The sequence below is a fragment of the Saimiri boliviensis genome, chromosome 1 (assembly GCF_048565385.1).
Source record: "Saimiri boliviensis isolate mSaiBol1 chromosome 1, mSaiBol1.pri, whole genome shotgun sequence".
NCBI classification, from domain to species: Eukaryota; Metazoa; Chordata; class Mammalia; order Primates; family Cebidae; genus Saimiri; species Saimiri boliviensis.
The window spans coordinates 82,272,443-82,289,144 of record NC_133449.1 but is presented as its reverse complement, the minus strand read 5'-3'; the positions used below and the strand labels follow the sequence as shown (position 1 = coordinate 82,289,144).

Below are 16,702 nucleotides of genomic sequence, written 5' to 3'. Positions count from 1 at the left end.
AAGACATATAGCTAAATGAGTTCAAAGATATCTTTGTGGAAGGGAACAGAGACACTGTTTTTTTTCTAATATAAACTTGACTTTTGGTAATATTTGACTTTTGAAAGTAAGTACATGTATTACTTTGATTAAAAATAAGCTAACATATATTAAGAAGGCATCAAGCAGTGTTCTAAGCATTTTACCTTTGCTAAATAGTTTAATCTTCCTAACAAGCTTATAAAGTAAGTCTCATCCCTTTTTAAAACAAGAAAGCCAGCTGGGCATGATGGCTGACACCTGTTAATCCCAACACTTTGGGAGGCTGAAGTGGGAGGATTGCTTGAGCACAGCAGTCTGAGACCAGCCTAGGCAACACAGCGAAACCCCATCTCCAACTCTACCAAAAATACAAAAATTAGCCAGGCACGGTGGCATGCACCTGCATTTCCAGCTACTTGGGAGGCTGAGGTGGGAGGATCAGTTGAGCCCAGGAAGTAAGGGAGACTGTGAGCTGTGACTGCACCACTGCACTCCAAGATGGGTGACAGAGTGAGACCCTGTCCCAATACCAACAGCAACAAAAGGGAAGCAGGAAGGCAGGCAGGCAGGCAGGCTAAGGCTCAGAGAGATTAATTTATTTATTTAAGGTGAAACAGCTAGAAAGAGGCAGAGCCAACATTTGAACCCAAACAATGCAACTCTATGGCATTTTTTTTTTTTTTTTTTTTTGAGATACGGTCTCATTCTCTTGCTCAGGCTGGAGTACACTGGTGAGATCACGGTTCACTGAAGTCTCCATCTCCCAGGCTCAACGGATTCTCCTGCCTCAGGAGAGGCTGGGACCACAGGTGTGTGCCACCATACCCAGCTACTTTTAAAATATTTTTTGTAGAGATGGGGTCTCACCTTATGGCTCAGACTGGTCTTAGACTCCTGGGCTCAAGTGACCCTCCTCCCTTGGCCTCTCATACTGCTAGGATCACAGTAAGCCACTGTGCCCAGACCAAACACTCTTAATGTAATGTTGCAATATTACTCTAATTTGTCCTATCACGAAGTTGAAAATTTTAAGATTTTCCAGTTAAAAAACATAAAATGTGTTTCAAATACAGAACACCATGAAAATGCTACTTACGTGTTCTTTAGTCAAGAGCCTAGCTTACTATACTAGTGAATGAAGATTCTATATTTTTGTGAAATAAACTCATACTTTTGTGTTGAAAACAAGATGCATTCCTTCAGTTTGGTTTGTACTACCATGCCATTTCTTCTTGTCTTTCTACCCTTATACAATAGTTGTCCCATATTTATGTCTTTTTATTTTAAGCCACTCCTTTATGGGGAAAAAGAATGGTTTCATATAACATATGAACAAGAAAAATGTTTCATATGAAATTTAAACTTGTTTATAAAAAAAGAGGTAACAATGCAAATACATTTGTTATAAGAACAACAGAAAGTTTAATATCCTTAACGAAAGATTCATCAATAATAATATCCAATTTGCTGAGAAGAGCAAATTCAAAAGGCTAATATTCAACCTTACTACTAACAAAGTATATACGAATGGAAATGAGATATTATATACTGTCTCCCCTACCTAACTGGCAAACACTAAAAATAATTATAGCACTTGCAAAGCTGCAATTAGCTAGGCACATACACAATTTATGGTAACATAAATTAGCATAGACTTTATGAAGATGAATTTGATCGTATGTATGAAGACATTCTACTACTCATCTATCCAAGAAAATAATTAAAAGTGCAATAACACTAAGTAGTCAGTGAAATATCAGAATCAACTTAAGTGCTCCAAAACAGAATGGGGGACAAGGAGGAAGGATACTTACATTTATTATCATAAGCCTAAATAAAATGAAATTCTCTTTGGGAGGCCGAGGTAGGTGGCTAATGAGGTTAAGAGATGGAGACCATCATGGCCAACATGGTGAAATCCTGTCTCTACTAAACATATAAAAATTAGCTGGGTGTGGTGGCATGTGCTTGTAGTCCCAGCTACTTGGGAGGCTGAGGCAGGATAATCACTTGAACCTGGGAGGTGCAGGTTGCAGTGAGCCAAGATCGTGCCACTGCACTCCAGCTTGCTGACAGAATAAGACTCTGTCTCAAAAAAATAAAATGAAATGAAATTCTCAATCATCAACGTTTTGATAACAGAAAAATTCTTCTAACAAATAAAAGCAGAATACAAAATTATGTTTATAGAAGGATCTCAATTACATGCCAGATAAACTCAGACCTGAGAAATCAAAATATTAGCTGTCATGTTCTCTGATAAAAATGTATGTAACATTTTTCCATCACTGAAATTGTTTTGATTATCCAAATTTTCTTTTGTAAAGAAGAAATAATCTCACAGACAGGAAAAGCAAACTTTGCATGTAATGCTGTTTCACCTACCTTGGTGGCTGTTACTGATGTAGCCAAGTTTGTAGTTTTGGAGGAGGATCCATTAGAAGTTGCTGGTGGTGTCTGAGCTACTACAGATTTACTGTTTGTTCCATTAGCAGCACTGGCAGAGTGGGAGAAAGTAAATTTAAAGCCACCAGGAGATGTCCTTTTCGGAAGGTTTTCCTTGTCTTCACTTTCTTTTGCTAAAGCAAAAGTAAAATTTTGAATGTGTATCAATAAGTGCCGATAAGTCAAAATGTCTGTAAACAGCAATAATTAAAAAACATTGCCTTTGTTTCCTAAGAACTAAAAAAGCAGAGCATGATGTGTACAGTGATGATATGCTTTGGCTGTGTCCCAACCCAAATGTGAAGTCAAACTGTAATCCCCACGTGTCAGGGGAAGGACCTGGTGACAGGTGACTGGATCATGGGGGTGGATTTCCCCCTCGCTGTTCTTGTGATAGTGAGTTTTCACGAGATCTGGTTGTTCAAAAGTGTGGCACTTCCCCTCTTGCTCTCTCTCCTGCTGCCATGTAAGACATGTCTTGCTTCCTGTTTGCCTTCAGCCACAAGTTTCCTGAGGCTTCCCCAGCCATGTGGAATCATAAGTCAATTATACCTCTTTTCTTCATAAATTACCCAGTCTTAGGTTGTTCTTTAGAGCAGTATGAAAACAAACTAATATAAAAAATTGGTACCAGAGTGGGGTACTGCTATAAGGATACCTGAAAATGGAAGGGTACAGTGGCTCACACCTGTAATCCCAGCACTTTGGAAGGCTGAGGCGGGTGGATCACTTGAGGTCAGGGGTTTGAGACCAGCCTGGCCCACATAGTGAAACTTATATACTAAAAATATAAAAATTAGATGAGTGTGGTGGCAAAACTCTATAATCCCAGGTGCTCCAGAGGCTGAGGCAAGAGAGTCACTTGGGAGCTGGAGGCTGCAGTGAGCTGAGACTGTGCCACTGCACACCAGCCTGGTGACAGAGTCAGACTCCATCTATACCTGAAAATGTGGAAGCGACTTTGGAAGTGGATAATAGGCAGAGGTTGGGACAGTCTGGATGGCTTAGAAAAAGACAGGAAGATGTGGGAAAGTCTGGAACTTCCTAGAGACTTATTGAATGGTTTTGACCAAAATGTTGACAGTGATACAGACAACGAAGTACAGGCTGAAGAGGTCTCACGTGGAGATAAGGAACTTACTGGGAAATGGAGTCACTCTTATTTGGAATAACTCATTCTTGCTATGCTTTTAGCAGAGACTGGCAACATTTTGCTCCTGCCCTAGAGATCTGTGGAACTTTAACTTAAGATGATTTAGGTTATCTGGCAGAAGAAATTTCTAAGCAGCAAAGCATTCAAGGGGTGGCCTGGGCCAGGTGCAGTGGCTCATGTCTGTAATCCCAGCACTTTGGGAGGCCAAAGTGGCTGGATCACTGGAGGTCAGGATGGCCAACAAGGTGAAACCCTGTCTCTACTAAAAATACAAAACTTAGCCAGGCATGATAGCACATACCTGTAGTACCAGGTACTCGAGAGGCTGAGGCAGGAGAACTGGTTGAACCTGGGGAGGAGGAGGTTGCAGTGAGCCAAAATCATGCCACTGCACTACAGCCTAAGAGAGCGAGCAAGACTGTTTCCAAAAAAAAAGGAGGTGTTCTGGCTGTTTCTAAAAGTGTACACTCATATGCATGAAGAAAGAGATGGTCTGAAATTGGAATTTATATTTAAAAGGGAGCAGAGCATAGAGTTTGGAATATTTGCAGCCTGACCATGCAGTAGAAAAGACAAACTCATTTCCTGGGGAAAAATTCAAGCTGGTTGCAGAAATATGCATGGAAGCCAAATGTTAAATTAACAGGCCCAGAGGCCTAGGAGGGAAAAATGGTTTTGTGAGCTGGGCCCAGGGCCCTGCTGCTCTGTGCAGTCTTGGGACATGGCACTCTGCATCTCAGCTGTTGCAGCTCCAGCCACGTCTAAAAGGAGCCAAGATACATCTTGGGCCATGGTTTTAGAGGGTGCAAGCCCCACAACTTGGTAGCTTCCATGTGGTATTGGGCCTATGGGTATGCAGAAGCCAAGAACTGAGGTTTGGTAACCTCTGATTCCCAAACCACCTAGATTTCAGAAGATGTATGGAAATGCCTAGATGTCCAGGCAGAAATCTGCTGCAGGGGCAGAGCCCTCATGGAGAACCTCTACTAGGGCAGTAGGGAAGAGAAATGTGAGGAGGATGGAGCTCCGACACAGAGTCCCTACTGGAATACTGCCTAGTGGGGCTGAAAGAAGAGAGCCACCATCCTTCAGACCCCAGAATGGTAGATCCACCAACAGCTTGCACCATGCACATGGAAAAGCCTCAGGTGCTCAACATCAGCACATGAAAGCAGCCATGGGGGCTGTACCCACCACAGCCATAGTGATGGAGTCCACCATGGCCTTGGGAGTCCACCTGTTGTATCAGCATGCCCTGGATGTGAGACATGGAGTCAAAGAAGATTATTTTGGAGCTTCAAGATTTAAAGACTGCCCTGCTGGGTTTCAGACTTGCCCAGGGCCTGTAGCACCTTTGTTTTGGCCAATTTCTCCCATTTGGAATGCCTGTACCCCCACTGTATCTTGGAAGTAACTAACTTCTTTTTTATTTTACAGGTTCATAGGCATAAGGGATTTACCTCGTCTCATATGAGACTTTGGACTTGGGACTTCTGAGTTAATGCTAGAATGAGTTGTGACTCTGGGGGACTGTTGGGAAGGCATAACTGGTTTTGAAATGTAAAAAGGACATGCGAGGCCAGGCGTGGTGGCTCAAGCCTGTAATCCCAATACAATGGGAGGCCGAGGCAGGTGGATCATGAGGTCAAGAGATCGAGACCATCCTGGTCAACATGGTGAAACCCCGTCTCTACTAAAAACACCAAAAATTAGCTGGCCATGGTGGCGTGTGCCTGTAATCCCAGCTACTCAGGAGGCTGAGGCAGAAGAATCGTCTGAACCCAGGAGGCGGAGGTTGTGGTGAGCCGAGATAGCACCATTGCACTCCAGCCTGGGTAACAACAGCGAAACTCTGTCTCAAAAAAAAAAAGACATGTGATTAGAGAGAGGCCAGAGTTGGAATGATATGGTTTGGCTACATGTGACCATCCAAATCTCATTATGAACTGTAATCACCAGGTGTTAGAGGAGGTGACTGAATGATGGAGGCAGAATACTTCATTGCTGTTTGTGTGATAGTGAGTTCTCATGAGATCTGGTTGTTTAAAAGTGTGTTACACCTCCTCCTTCACATTCTCTGTCTTCTGCTTCACCAGGGTTAAGACATGCTTACTTCCCTTTCACCTTCTGCCATGACTGTAAGTTTCCTGAAGCCTTTCAGCCATGTTTCCTGTTAAGCCTATGGAACTGTAAGTCAATCAAATCTCTTTTCTTCATAAACTACCCAGTCTTATGTAGTTCTTTTTAATAGTATAAAACGAACTAATACAAGTGAGAAGTCTTTATTAGCTAGAATCTTAGAAATCTCAGTATTAGAAAGGAACTTAAGTATCCTAACAAAATTAGCCATCCTGTGCTAGAACTCTACATTGCGGTATCTAGCACATAAATCTAAAAACTCATCAGCTATCTGACTCTTCCTTTTATTGTCTCCCTGTAGCTTCCACTCACTGACTCTACACTTCTTTACTCACTGTAAAAACCTAGTAATTTCTCTCACAAGTCAACATTCCAAATGCCTGAAGACAATGATCAAGTCCGTAAGTCCGAAATAGTCCAAGTTCCTTTTCCTGTTTCTTTTATGACACAGGGTTCCAATCCTCTTTAACATCTGGTTACTATTTTTATATATGATTCTTAACAGTGTGTCATTTGACACTAGATACAGAACTTCAAATATGGCTGTACTGCCTCTTTTGACAGTAGTCAGGGCAGTACCTGTAATGAGTAAAGGCAGAAGAATTTGTCTAGCAAAGATACCTATTCCTTAGGACATTTTAATAGGCTTGTTGCTCCCCTACGATGGGGCAAATAAAACTTATCAAATTAATAAGTTGAAAATGAGTAGGAACAATAGTTTCAAAGAAAATGTAATAAATAAATGAAATTAATTCTCTGAGAATTGCCTTTAGAAAATGTCACATTCAGGCCGGGCGCGGTGGCTCAAGCCTGTAATCCCAGCACTTTGGGAGGCTGAGGCGGGTGGATCACGAGGTCAGGAGATCAAGACCATCCTGGTCAACATGGTGAAACCCCGTCTCTACAAAAAATACAAAAAATTAGCTGGGCATGGTGGCACGTGCCTGTAATCCCAGCTACTCAGGAGGCTGAGGCAGGAGAATTGCTTGAACCCAGGAGGCGGAGGTTGCGGTGAGCCGAGATCGCGCCATTGCACTCCAGCCTGGGTAACAAGAGCGAAACTCCGTCTCAAAAAAAAAAAAAAGAAAGAAAATGTCACATTCAAAATCACAAACTTACATAATAAATCCAGGAAAGGCTTTTATCTTTTAAGGTATAATTTTTTTGTTTTTTTTTTTTTTGTTTTTGAGATATGGTCTTTCTCTGTTACTCAGGCTGGAGTGCAGTGGTACTTATGGCTCACTGTAGCTTTGACCTCCTTGGCTCAAGTGATCCTCCAGCCTCAGCCTTTCTAGTAGCTGGGACTCCAGTTGAGTGCCACCATGCCCATCTAATTTTTGTGTTTTTTGTAGAGACAGGATTTTACCATGTTACCCAGGGTAGTCTGGAACTCCTGGGCTCAAATGATCCACCTGCTTCAGCCTCCCAAAGTGCTAGGATTAAAGCCATAAGCTACCATGCCCAGCAAGACATGAATTTTAATTAAATATTTAAATGATATATGCAGGGCAGTATTCCAAAAAATGGTAATTCCTCATTTTAGTTCTTTTGAAAGATAAGCGCTAGCAAGATCTTTGTTTTGTAAAACAAGTTAAATATACCTGAAAGCCAGGGGAAATTTTACTTTTTCACTTCTCTTGACAGTGTATCTTTATGTAACTTTTATAATTTAAAAATTTTAAAGAGCAAAGTTACTTCTTTGAGCTTAGTTTATCAGCTGTAAAAGACACAGGCAAAGTACTCTAGAAGGTTTCTATGAATCTATATGGTCTCTATTATTCCTGAGAATTTCAGTATAGAAATAAAGACAAGACTGTTTACAGAAAGAAAAGTGTAAGTAGATAATTCAATTTCTAACTAGCAAATTAATAGCATTACAGAATGGCAAGTTTGAAGAGAAACATTTTAAACATGAAAACAATTCTCAGACAGATTTGGAAAAGTATATAATTTTAAAAGAACATGATTTGGTACAAAATAGTCTTTCTTGCTTTGTAAATTATAAATAAACCTTCATAAGCAACAGAATAATTTTTGCACTAAATAAGAGGGTATACTGTGCAGAAATTCAGAATTTTAATACCTTTTTTAGTCTCCATAAACTTTTCATAATTATCTGGAAAATCATCTTCTGGTTTAGATTTTTCCACTGGTGCCACAACTGCTTTTCCTTCCTCTTCTTCATCTTCATTAAACCACATTTCTTCATCCTCTTCCAAGGCTTTTGCATCTCTGCGAAATCTGTTACTACGCAATATAGATGGTACACTGTAAGAAAGTATCACAAATATTGAGTAATGATTTAAGTTCACGATCAGATTGAATTGAAGGAAAAATATGTATAATCAGGAGGAAGCGAAGTAATTTTAACAGAGTATAATTTATACCAAAATGATCTCTGTCATGATAGAAGATGTAGCCAGAGAACACTAACACTCCAAATTATTTTAGGATATTGTATATTAAACTAAATATTCTTCTTAAGTTACAATATGGAGTGGTAATTCATCATTTAAATGATATGGGGTAGGAGGAACACCTTACTCTCCTATTAAACTCTACGCTATCCAGTGATGGAAAGAAAATTCCTCAGTGAATTTCACATGGAAAATCTGAACTACAGACAATTTTGGACACAATTTTGTAGGCTATAAAAGCAGTATACTCAAACAATACCTGTTCAGTTTCTGATTTTGTCTGTCTTTTTCTTGCTCATATTTAGTCTTCAATCCTTTGAATGTCTGAACATACTCAATCGATTCAAGTGCTTTATAGAAGTTTTCAACTATATGTGCAGTAAGAGACTTGATATCTTCCTGTATAAGCACAAAATTCACATTTGAAATATAATACAATACTTATTAGAAAAAAAACTTTAAAATTTTGTTTTGTAGTTCTAAAGCTGATTAAAAAAGGTTTTTCAAAATCACCTTCCAACATGTCATGTCCTGGTTTCTTTACATATGAGTCAGGACTGCACAGAAAACTTGAAAAAAAAAAGGAGAAGCAATTTACTGGAGCCCTTTTGTGGGACTATAAAAAACATTTAAAAAGTAAATGGATGTTTTTTACATCTTCTGTTTATGTTTTGTATTTATATATAGCACTTTACAATTTAAAAAGCACTTTTACATACAATTTCATTTGATATGCATAATAATTCTATGAGATAGGTTTTACTATCCCCATTTTAGAGAAAAACAAAATTGAGGCTCAAGAGAAGCTGGATGGTTTGATCCAGAGCACACAGCTGGTTAGAGGGAAGATGTTAAAATTATGTTTTCAAAATACTCATGGTGATGGATACCCCAAACACCCTGACTTGATTATACATTCTATGCATGTAAAAAAAAAAAAAAAGTACATGTACCAAAAAATCTGTACAATATTATGTATCAATAAAAGAAAAATTATATTTTTCAACAAACAAGTGTTATTTAATGACTTCCTATTTAACTGCTATCAAAATGGGATATACTGGTGGTGGTTTGCTTTCTGGTGCATTCGTTAAGTTTTCAAATGAGGCTAACTCTGCCACATACATTACACAGAAGCTGGCAAAGGCTTGATGACAAAGAGATCTCTCTCAAGCCTTTCCCATATCCGAGGCTGGCTCTCACACGTAGAACAAGAAAAAAAACAATGAAGGATACATCTTACCTAAACAATAAATAAGCACAGATTTCTCTGACTATATTATATATACAGATCTGATAAACTATCTAGAATTCTACTTATCTATTCCTGTAGTCTTCCGATAGTATAATCTTTGTGAAGTAAACTGATAGTAATAACTTCTTAATTCTAAATCATCACTGCAAATGCATGTATGCTCAGTAGGCTTACTTAAAAAAAAATTAAAGTTGCGATTCAGGACTTTATCAATAATACTACATATTTAAGAAACACACAGATCATTTCTTGAAAAGATACATCATAATTTGGTTGCATTACAGATTCTAAGTCCTAAAAGTAGTTCTCCTGTACATCTCAATAAAAAATATGCAACTCAGAAATTAGAAACCTAGGTAATGGCTCTGTGTTATACATGAAATGAAAAACACATTAAGTTTTGGGACACAAGGTACATAAATCAAGCACTCAAAAACTTATTTTCAGAAAAGCAATTCAATTGTGGGCATAGGGATGGGGCTGTAAACCCTACAGTTTGCTTTATCTCTATCTCACCAAAATTTTAAAGGAGAAAAATATAAAGTAAATAAAATATTAAAAAGTTTTGATTTACTGCAACAGTACAATGGGAACTAGTGAGCTGGTTAACCATATTCCTTCTTTTCCAAGGTTAAAGACTTCTATCTTCTTCATCCTTTTAAAAATCATATACTTGGCAACTGACCACTTTTAGAAAAACAATCCAGTCAGCCAAATTATCTTCGTATAAGGACAGCATGTCATCAGCAGAAATCTAATTTGTAAGAAATAAAACTAGAGAATGAATTTCTAGCTTTGACTTTCTTTTCTCAAATTCTTCCCAGTCAAGTGCAGTGGCTCACATCTGTAATCCAACACGTTGGGAGGCTGTGGGAGGACTGCTTGACCCTAGGAGTTCGAGACCAGCCTGGGCAACAGAGGAAGACCCCTGTATCTAAAAAAAAATTAAAATTGGCCAGGCATATTAGTGAATATCTATAGTTTCAACTACTCAGGAAGCTGACATGGGAGGATCTGCTTGAGCCCAGGAGGTCAAAGGTACAGTGAGCTATAACTGTGTTATTGCACTACAGCTTGGGCAACAGCATGAGACCTTGTCTCAAAATAAAACAAAAAATAAAACCCAAATTCTTTCCAACTTTGTGGTCATTTCCTCAGTGGAATGATTTCAGTGTATATAAGTACAGGTAAGGTCAATTTGTTGTATTGGTTTTAAAGCTATCTGTTGCACCCCTGTTACTCACATAGATTGCCCTCCAGATTATTTATGACACATCTTCTGTTGCCTAAAATTGAACTAGGACATAGCTATAAGCTCTAACTGGTCCTCATTGTGCTACTATCCAAATGGATGTTCTTGAATAGGTCACTTAATCATTCTGGGTGTCTTAATTTCTTCATCTATAAAATAGGATAATTGGAGTAGTCTATCTAACCTCCTGATCTCTTTAATTTAAAATTCCAGTATTCCATCCTACCTATTATGCACCTTATATTAACGTCTACCAAATGAAATTTTTTTTTTTGAGACAAAAGTCTTGCTCTGTCACCCAGGGTGGAGTGAAGTGATGCAATCTTGGCTCACTGTAACCCCACCTCCCGTGTTTAAGCGATTCTTGTGTCTCAGCTTCCCAAGTGGCTGGGATTACAGGCATGTGCCACCACACCTGGCTATTTTTTGTATTTTTAGTTGAGATGGGGTTTCACCATATTGGCCAGGCTGCTCATGAACTCTTGACCTCAAGTGATCAGCCCACCTTGGCTTCCCAAATTGCTGGGATTACAGGCATGAGCCACTGCGCCCAACCCTAAATAAATTATTTTTCAATATTTCTATTCTTTTATATTTCACAATTTAAAATATTTGTGTTAAAATATATTAGCGTCAAAAGTAAAAACCACTAAACCATAACCATGTGGCAAATACAATGATTTTTAAAATTTCAGCTTATTAGAAATAGATTCTAAGACAAATGGAATATATAATTTCAGGGGCAAAAGGAAATGAAGAAATCATTTTGCTTACATATAATTCTTTGACATAAAAAATTATGTCTTTACATATAGTTATCTTACATATAATAACTAACGGTTGTTTTATAATCACTTACCACTCTTATAAATTCAAACAACTCAATAACAGCTGAATTCAACAGATTGTACCGAGTTCCATTATCCAGAAGTGCATTTATAACTGGCTCAAAAAGATTTCCCTTGGTGATGTAACGATTATAAAATTCATCTTTAAGTCCAATTATCCGCCTCATAAAGCGAAGAGCACCTAATTAAAATAATACAGGGAATAAGTTAATGATCTTACTAAAATCCATTATTATACAGGTGTTTTTCCACCATAAAGCAATGTATATGTTCTTCTAAAATGAAAAGTAAAACTGTTCATAAAGTAAAAAGTAAATTATTCTAAAAAGAAAAGTAAAATTGTCCAATGAAACTGGACTTTGAGGAAAATAGAGCTGGAGAGGACCTCTCAAAACTGTAAAACTTTGTAGCCAGAACTAACAAAAAACCCCCACAAAAAACAGTAATTGGAACCTAGGAGATAAACTACCCAGGCAGGTAGCTCTACGACAGAGATTAAAAAATATGCAAAATCCACAGACTGCAAAAGCTAGCAGTACTTAGAGTAGTGCTGGTGGATGGCTGAGACAACAGAGTGAAGGCAGCTCAGAATCAGTGGGGGCACTGTCACTAAGGTGGGCACAGGAGTGGGCAACCTGCTATGAGCCAAGATTGCCTTGGCTCTCTGAGGAGGGGAGCTTTAGAAGCAAATGCTTCTTAATTTTCTGAAAATACCACTAAAGGGGCTCCTGATACCATATGCCAATCATATAACAGAAGATCTAAAGGTTTTTACTTCTCTGATGAAGGCTATTTCCATTCACACTATTCTACTTCTCTATGTCTTGAAAAAAAACTTGTGAACCAACACCATCTTCATATTATAATGACATCATTCTCTTATGTACCAATTGCTTACAAGCTATTTTACCTAGCTAAAGATGTACTGTGGCAGATCAGATTGTTATTTGTTAAAGAAAAACAGAGTAATGAATAAGAGGTACAACTTGAACTTCACTTTTCACATTTTAGAATACTGATAAGAAATCTCCTTTTTAACTAGTCTTTTCCCTAGCTACATAAAGCTTACTAAATTTAGCAATATTACTAAGAAACATCTTATGGAACAGAGAGGACTATAATTTTAATCCTTTATTTTTATATGTGTTGATCCTTTAACTTGCATCTTTTCCCCAAGTAGTTTAATTTATTCTACAGATACCAGTAGCCAAATCTTCAAAACACAAGGCTTCTGACTGTATGTCATTTTTCATTCCATTAGATGAAACTCATGAAATAAAGAAGTTGTGCCTGTCACAAGAGGTTCTAAATATTATCTGAGAATAAAACAGAAATAGGCTACATAAGGTATAAATGTAACACCAAACAAGTGTGGAGAGAAGCGTTAGACTTGCAACCTCACCTCTCTTTGTGGCAGGATAAGAAAGTTTACTTAAGATGCAAAAGACTGAAGCACTGGCAAGTGTGTGAGCAAATAGGCACACTTACACACTGCTGGTAAGTGAACTGACATGTATACAAAGCTATAATTACAAGAGCACTGCTTATAATAATAGAAATCCTGAAACAATATAAACATTTAAATATTAGAAATTCTGGCCGGGTGCAGTGGTTCACGCCTGTAATTCCAGTGCTTTGGGAGGCCAAGGCGGGTGGATCACGAGGTCAGGAGTTTGAGACCAGCTTAACCAACATGGTGAAACTCCGTCTCTACTGTAAATACAAAAAATTAGCCAGTCCTGGTGGCAGGCACCTGTAATCCCAGCTACTCGAGAGGCTGAGGCAGGAGAATTGCTTGAACCCAGGAAGCAGAAGTTACAGTTAGCCAAGACCATGCCACTGCACTCCAGCCTGGGCAATAGAGCAAGACTCCACCTCAGAAATAAATAAATAAATAAGAATAAAAATAGCCGGGCGCGGTGGCTCAAGCCTGTAATCCCAGCACTTTGGGAGGCCGCGGCGGGTGAATCACGAGGTCAAGAGATCGAGACCATCCTGGTCAACATGGTGAAACCCCGTCTCTACTAAAAATACAAAGAATTAGCTGGGCATGGTGGCGCGTGCCTGTAATTCCAGCTACTCAGGAGGCTGAGGCAGGAGAATTGCCTGAACCCAGGAGGCGAAGGTTGCGGTGAGCTGAGATCGCGCCATTGCACTCCAGCCTGGGTAACAAAAGCGAAACTCCATCTCCAAAAAAAAAAAAAAAGAAAAAAAAAAGAATAAAAATAAAAATAAATTGGAAATTCATTCAGTTACATGTTCATATTAAAGGGAGTACTCTGTAGTCATCAAAGAGTACTATTTATAGAGAGCCAAATGGGAAAATCTGTCTTAAGAACATCAATCATTCCAAAACTAATATAAAAACATAATGTAATTCCAATCAAAATGAGCTGGATATAATCATTTAGTTATTATGAAAGAGAAAATGTCCAATAACAACTAAGAAAATTATGAAAAAGGAAAGTGAAGGGGGATTCAGTAGGTATTAAACCTTACAACAGAAATACTATAATGCCTGATATAATATAATAAACACTGTTTTTTTGTTGTTGTTTTGTTTTTGAGACAGAGTCTTGCTCTGTCATCCAGGCTAGAGTGCAGTGTTGCGATCTCAGCTCACGACAACCTCCGTCTCCCAGGTTCAAGTGATTCTCCTACCTCAGCTTCCTGAGTAGCTGGGATTACAGGCATACACCACCACACCTGGCTAATTTTTGTATTTTCCGTAGAGACAGGGTTTCCTCATGGTGCCCAGGTTGCTCTCCAACACCTGACCTCAGGTGATCCACCCACCTCAGCCTCCCAAAGTGCTGGGATTACAGGCATGAGCCACCGTGCCTGGCCAACACTGGTATTATTTCATTTGGTGAAATTAAATGACAGTACAGAAATAAAACAAAAGTATATATATATGTGTGTGTGTGTGTGTGTGTGTGTGTGTGTGTGTATATATATCTGTTAACTTAATGTATAACAAAAATGATATTTCAATTCAGAAGGATGAGGAAAGGTAAGGTAGTCTTAATACAAGTGCTGATTAAGACTGATACTGTTGGCTATATATCTAGAAAACACTCATTTCAAATACTCTCATTTCAAAACATATGCAAAAACAATTTCACATGTGTTACACATATAAATATAAAAAAAAAGTGAGAATATCTGTATAATCTTAGGACACAGACTTTTCTAAGCAAAACAAAACACCCAAAAGTCATAAAAGGAAAAGAAAGAAATCTGTGTTGTAATAAGGACATTTTCAAGTTATTTGGAAAACAATACTATAAATAAAGCCAAAGCCAAGACAATGAAGATGTACATTTTCTCACCAAAACATGATAAATTGTTAATATCTCTACTATGCAAAGAACTCTAAGAAAAAGATAACTGGTAATTCACAACAGATAAAAATGCGAATTATACTAATATATGAAAAGACGCTGTCAGGGAAAATGCAATTTAGAAAAAAAATGAAGTATCACATTTTCCATTATCAGACTGGTAACATTTTTAAAAAAGGAGTAACACTGAATGCTGGGAGAATGTCAAAATGTTTCAACTTGGGGGGAAGTAATCTAGCAGCCATTCGCAAATTAAATGGATACATTAAAAAGCATAACATTTTGTCTTTGCAATCTCATTATTGAGAATCTATTCTTTAGAAAGAAATAAATCAGTACTTAAAAGATTTATGTACCAGACTGTCTACCACAGTATAGTTTGGAGTGGCAAAAAAGCAAAAACAATCCTGTAATTCATCCACTGAGAATTGCAGAAGAATCTGTGGGAGAGCCATACTATAAAATCTTACTCAGCTGTCTCCAGGAATAAACTTAGTCTACATGATATTAATTAGGCTAGAGTAGTATTAGGGGGCTGACAAATGTGTTGGTATGATCCTGTTTGGTAAAAATAAAAAACAAAAAAATCCTCTATACATGCGATTATGTTTATTATACAAATTGGTACAGGTATATAAAAAGAAATAATGCAGATAGTTAATACTGGCTATTTTAAGTCCACAAAAATAAAGATTAGGGAGATTAACATTTTCTCAATACATTAAATTAAATGTCTATATTTAAACTATAATCTTTATGGTCAGAATAATACCACAAAGTAATTTCCATCTGGAGAGAGGATGTTTCTTTCTCTGTTTGCAGGTGAAATTATGAAAGTCAAAGAAAGTTTACAGTCTGCTAAAAATCAACATTGAATATCAGAATAATTATAAAGAGTGACTACTAAATGACAGCTTTATGAAATAGATGTAAAAAAACAGCAGACCTGGTTCTGTTAGTAAAATGGTGTCATTGCACATGGTATTGTATCACAAAAAAAGACAGGCTCACTGAATTTAAATGTGAGCAATATGTGGCTGGGGAAATCACTATAACCTAGTCCTCTTGCCCTGTAAGTAAGAATGAAAGAGTAGGACTTCTCACAATCATCTAATTAACAGAATATACACTGCTAATAAATAATAAGTAACTTCAAATGGGTAACTTCAGCTTTATCTCTATTAAAAATGTTGCTTTTTAAACATTTTATACTTACACAAGGCCAGAAAAGTGTGCTTTGAATTCATCAAGACCAAGACTCTTCTTAGCAAGTCCTTGTTCATAATATAGTTTTTTATGTGATATGTGTGATGTTCCACACAAAATGTGAGTAACTCTAAAATTAAGGCAAGTAGCTGTGCTGTTTGATAATTATCTACAAAAGAAAGTAATCTCATGAAAATAAATACTGAATATATCTAAATAAAGAATAAATAAAGCTTACATCCTATATTTTGTAACAAAATCTAAATTGTAATTCCTTTTTTTTTTTTTTTTTTTTTTTTGAGACAAGGTCTCACTCTGTCACCCAGTTTAGACTGTGGTGGCACAATCATGGCTCATTGCAGCTTCTACCTCCCAGGCTCAAGTGATCCTCCCACCTCAGCTTCCACAGTAGCTGGAACTACAAATGTATGCCACCATGCTAGCTAATATTTTTTTCAAATTTTTGTAGAGATGGGGTCTCACTATGTTGTCCAGACTGGTCTCAAACTCCTGGGCTCAAGAGATCCTCCCACTTGGCCCCCAAAGTGCCGGGATTATAAGTACAAGCCACTGTGCCTGGCCTATTTTCTCCATTTTTATATCCATTAAAAAGGCTACAGAT

General features: G+C 37.8%; 1 protein-coding gene and 1 non-coding gene across 10 annotated transcripts in view; one reads left to right on the top strand and one right to left on the bottom strand.

Moving 5' to 3' along the window:
- The window catches only part of PPP4R3B (protein phosphatase 4 regulatory subunit 3B), a 75,256-nt gene that overhangs the window by 9,990 nt on the left and 48,564 nt on the right, over positions 1–16,702 (bottom strand). For 6 of the 9 annotated variants that reach the window (XM_039476212.2, XM_039476216.2, XM_074399897.1 and 3 more), the window contains 5 exons: positions 16,091–16,249; positions 11,542–11,711; positions 8,435–8,574; positions 7,842–8,026; positions 2,407–2,600 (listed from right to left, as the gene is read on the bottom strand). In XM_039476212.2, the coding sequence (XP_039332146.1) occupies positions 2,407–2,600; positions 7,842–8,026; positions 8,435–8,574; positions 11,542–11,711; positions 16,091–16,249 (848 nt within the window). The remainder of the gene's footprint in view (positions 1–2,406; positions 2,601–7,841; positions 8,027–8,434; positions 8,575–11,541; positions 11,712–16,090; positions 16,250–16,702) is intronic. The other 3 variants (XM_074399902.1, XM_074399912.1, XM_074399879.1) reach the window with 2 other exon arrangements.
- LOC120362254 (small nucleolar RNA SNORA12) lies at positions 9,235–9,382 on the top strand. Its single transcript, XR_005578212.1, has one exon. It is a non-coding gene; the product is annotated as a small nucleolar RNA SNORA12 (small nucleolar RNA).